At 36.6% G+C, this 4,775-nt stretch overlaps 1 protein-coding gene across 3 annotated transcripts in view; it reads right to left on the reverse strand.

Annotated features, from left to right (window-relative positions):
• The window catches only part of agla (amylo-alpha-1, 6-glucosidase, 4-alpha-glucanotransferase a), a 29,907-nt gene that overhangs the window by 15,625 nt on the left and 9,507 nt on the right, over positions 1-4,775 (reverse strand). For 2 of the 3 annotated variants that reach the window (XM_016530992.1, XM_016530991.1), the window contains exons 12-16: positions 3,914-4,101; positions 2,439-2,562; positions 1,038-1,201; positions 856-957; positions 603-758 (exon numbers count right to left, since the gene is read on the reverse strand). In XM_016530992.1, coding sequence (XP_016386478.1) covers positions 603-758; positions 856-957; positions 1,038-1,201; positions 2,439-2,562; positions 3,914-4,101 — 734 coding nt within the window. Of the gene's footprint in view, positions 1-602; positions 759-855; positions 958-1,037; positions 1,202-2,438; positions 2,563-2,824; positions 2,949-3,913; positions 4,102-4,775 lie in introns of all 3 variants that reach the window. The other variant, XM_016530993.1, reaches the window with a different exon arrangement.

A 4,775-nucleotide genomic window follows, 5' to 3' on the forward strand; every position in this document is an offset into this window, starting at 1 on the left:
TGGGAACCGCTGGTTTATTTGATTGCATTGAATTGAACCACGTTTTTATGACAGTTCAGCATCTTTCATTATTATTAAATAAATGTAATATTAATGCACTCTTAATTTCAGGTTTTTTTAAAAGCCTCTATTTAAAATTTAATATTTAAATGCATATGTAAAGGTATTATTTTAATGGATTGGCAAAACCTGCTAGATGAACTTTAAAGAAGTATTGGCAACCTTACTTGTGTCACATGCCACATCGCCATCTGCAGGTGTGATGTCTTCAGATCTACTCCTACTCGTGTGCAAATAGCTCATTACACCAAAACTATTATACCTATTTTGGTTGTTTTTAACTTTGTTAATATTTCAACCATTCACCAGTTGCACTGTTTTATATTTGTGTTTAATTGATTTTCATTAAGCTTTTAAATAATTAGGGTTTTATCTTCATTCTTATTTTTTACATTTACACGCATATGTGCCCCCGCTGTGGCCATGATGCGCCCTTCTGCCAAACCTGCATTGGTCCAGACTTCACAGTGGACTATTACTATATAGTCAATGTGACATAACGGTCAGTGTGTACCTATATTAGGAATGCAGACTGCATTTACCTGGTTGAAGCCTTTTGATGCCAGTTCCTGGTGTAGCCGGTTGAGGGCCAGCTTTCCGGCGATGATTCCAGACTGCAGGGTGACCTCAGCAGGGGACGAAGGCTTAGCCTGAGGATTCCATTTGCTATAGAAGCGCTCCTCTGATACCACTGAGATCTGATGGCAGATACAAAAAAAGTAGGACTTTTGAGATGTACTCAAAAAATGAACTCAATCCATGTTTTGTGAGTGTGTGTAAAGTTAAATCTCTTGCCTGGTGGGGTACTAACTCATCGTAGCCTCTGGTGCTACCAGTGGCACAGCAGGCCATAGAAACAATAGCAGAGCTGGGCAGTGAATCATATACAGAGCGGATCTACAACACAGAACATCAAAATAAGAACTCATTCAAGTGGCTCCACCAACCCACTGTAATATGTGTTTGAAATGCTATACCTGAATGGGGCACTCATTATCATGTGTGACGTCTAGAAACATGGCATGGGCAATACTGGGCACCAGAGGCCTGAGACTGGGCTGAAGGAAAGCCCCCACAGGTTCCCCTCCGTACCGGTACACCAGCCTACCCTCCTCATGACTGTCTCCAGCGCTCATCGCCTCTACAACAGCACAAAGGATGGCACTATGCAAAGTATGAACGCTGAATGAATTTAGTATGTGCTACTTATTTCTCACAAAATTAAAACTTTATCAGTATTCATTCATTCATGTCATCGCAAACCTGTATGACTTTCATTTTTCAAAATTCAATTATTATATGTAAAGGTATAATACGTAAATTTGGACCAGATCAATTGATTATTTTAAAAGATAAACTAAAAAAAGTTATCTGTTATGAATTAGACATTGCCACCTCTCATGAACACACCATGTCAAGATTTTCAATAAATGACTTCAAATCAGGCCCATTTCTTACTCAAATCTTTTGTTTGACATCATAAGACTTGGAATATAGTGTGCATGTCATATGGAATACTTTCAAATTTTTTTGGTTAGTTTTATGGTGCTACCATTTTTTACGTTTGAAAGCTCTAATCCAGAAGAAAAAAAGTCATATAGGTTTGGCACAACATGAGGTGAGTAAATGATGAAAAGCTAAAGAACACTAATCACGATAATTTTGTGGTTAATCATAGTGATATCATAGTGATAATTTTTGTACATTTACACTAACAATCAAAAGTTTGGGGTCATTAAGATTTTTATTTTGATAGAAATTACTACTTTTATTTAGCAAAAATGCACTAACTTTTTCAAACGTGACAGTAAATACATTTATAATGTTACAAAAAGCTTCTATTTTAAACGCTCTTCATCAAAGAATACTGAGAAAAAAAATCACAAAATTATTAAGCATTGATAAGAATAAGAAATGTTTCTTCAGCACCAAATCAACAGAAAACAATTATTTAAAATATATTCCTCTTTCTACTGTCGTTTTTAACAAATAAATGCAGCCTTGGTGAGCATGAGAGATTTCTTTTAAAGGGGTCATATGATGCTTTTTTAAAGATCATTATTTTGTGTATTTGGTGTAACAGAATATGTTGACATGCTTTAATGTTCAAAAAACACATTATTTTTCAAATACTGTACATTATTGTAGGTCCTCTATGCCCCGCCTCTCTCAAACGCTTCGTTTTCTACAAAGCCCCCTCCTTTCCAAAGAGAAAGGAAAACTTGAAATCGCATCATATGACCCCTTTAAAAAACATCTTTCCGACCCCAAACTTTTGATTGGTGATGGTAGTGTAACAATTCAATGTTTGATGGAGTTAGATTTCATGTCATACACTAATACCACAATGCAAGACCAGCATTATTAGAAGGCCATACCTCTGATGAGTGAAGAGATTCCTAATCTAGTCACAAAGACATTATCCAGCTCCTCGCTGCCTGTGAAGAGCTCAGCCACCACGTACAGGTCAGGCCTGAGGGTGCGGGCAGCATCCAGCATGAACTGCAGCAAGCAGGGTTAGGGCACAGCCAAGAGGAAACCAAACCACGGTTGTTAGTATGTCAGGTGGGGTGTGAAAAATGGGTTCAGAAAGGGAGAGAGTCATGCCTCCAATGAAGCCAAAATGAGACAAGTAGAAAACAAGTTTGAGAGTTTTTGGACGTATATATTCAGGAGAGATAGTTCAGAGAAGAAATGACAGGTGCAAAAAGAAAGACAAACAGATAAGACATTGTTAGTGCCATGCTGAAAGACTCTCCAATACCTCTGATAAGACTGGTTATTCCCAGCCGGTTAACAAACACATTGTCAATCAGCTCGCTGCCTGTAAAGAGCTCGGCTATCACATAGAGATTGGGCCTGACTGATCTGGCTGCTGCCAACATGGCCTGCAGAGCACAACATGAGTTAAGTGAGAGGGGTTGATGGCTTAAAAAAAAACTGTCAACTGATGCCAAACTGTTTTGTTGGGTGATATTTATGTCAATAATAAACAGCTGTTACCGATTTAATAATCTCTACATTTCTGCTATATGGACATTACTTTGACACAGTCACCTCTGATAAAAGGTCAATCTTAATTGTAATGTAGAGTCATTCATTCAGCCATAAATCCTCTGCAGTGAATGGGTGCCATCAAAATAAGAATCTAAACAGCTGGAAAAACATCACAATAATCCACATGACTCCAGTCTATCAATTAATGTCTTTTAAAGTCAAATGCTGCATGCTTGTAATAAACAAATTCATAATTTAAGACGTTTTTATTTTAAACTGTTGCTTCTGGCTAAAATATAAGTTCTCTATCTATACTGCTTTGAGTATTAGTTGTCTAGTCTGAATCATGAGAGAAATATGCACAGATCAACCCTGTTACCTTCTGAGGGTATAACTAATACCAACATGGCCAGATGGTTCAATGCATTTGATAAAGATTCAAACATTAATTTGTCTAAATTAAAAAAAAAAAAATCTTATTAAATCTTTCATAATGAAAAAACCCCCCCACTATACTAAAATTGGAAATAGCATCAGTGGCATAGCATGACCCTTATACCATCACTGGTTTATCAATAAGCAAAGGATGGAAAATAAGCCACATTTAATATTTTTAGTGTGAATTATAGCCAATGACGGAGCAATGGGTGGATGTGGAATAATCATTATCCAAAATGTACTAATCAAGAGAGTAAATAACGATCTTGTCATATAAAAGTGTGTAAAGAAAAAAATAATCAATCCTTCCTGCCCCCCATGTCTAATATTCATCTTTACACATAGTTAATCTCAAACACATTATTCATCGGTGATCTAGCCAAAAGTAATAATCCATCTTTTGACATTGCCACAGTACCTCAGCCACATGCAGTGGAGTTGAATGGCAGTTGTCCAGACGCACTCCCACACAGTGCTTGGCCGTAATCTCGGTATATTTCTGCATGTGGGCCCACAGGTAGGGGCAGTCCTCGGGCCCGTTGCCATACCGCAGTTTAACGCTGTCACCCCAGCAGATCAGCTCCCTCCTGATGTAGACGTTGGACCCTAACCAGAATGAGGAGAAGAAAAAGCAACTTTGATTCACCTTACTGCCAAAAGGCTTGGCAAGTGTTGCCAATGATTAGGGTTTGGTAAGTGTGTTGATATCGCCACCTTGTGTTTACAATCAGAATGACATCACTGCTCACATAGAAATCCATTGTGACAGTGTCAAATCTGTGGATTTCTGAGGAGTGGATTTAAATATGGTTAAAAGCTCCACACTTTAATATTGTAGCTGAAAACGTTTGGGGTAGGTAATATTTTCAATGTTTTTGAAAGATCTCTTACGCTCACCGTGATTGCATTTATTTGACCAAAAAACATTTAAAACAGCAAAATGTTGAAATATCACAACAAATTAAAAGAACTGTTGTCTATTTTAATATATTTTAAAATGTATTCCTGTGATGACATAGATGAATTTCCAGCAACCATTACTCCAGTTTTCAGTGTGACATTATCCTTCAGAAATTACTCTTAATATGCTCTAATAATAACTCTAATAATTTGTTGCATAAGAAACATTTCATATTATTATTAGTGTTGAAAACAGCTGCCTATTATTTCAGTGGATACTTTAATAAATAGAAAGTTTTAAAAAAACATCCTTTTTTTAAAAATAGAATTTATTTGTAATTTTGATTATATAAATTCAATCATTGCTGAATAAAAGCATT

The sequence above is a fragment of the Sinocyclocheilus rhinocerous genome, unplaced genomic scaffold, assembly GCF_001515625.1.
Source record: "Sinocyclocheilus rhinocerous isolate Xijiao unplaced genomic scaffold, SAMN03320098_v1.1 scaffold541, whole genome shotgun sequence".
NCBI classification, from domain to species: Eukaryota; Metazoa; Chordata; class Actinopteri; order Cypriniformes; family Cyprinidae; genus Sinocyclocheilus; species Sinocyclocheilus rhinocerous.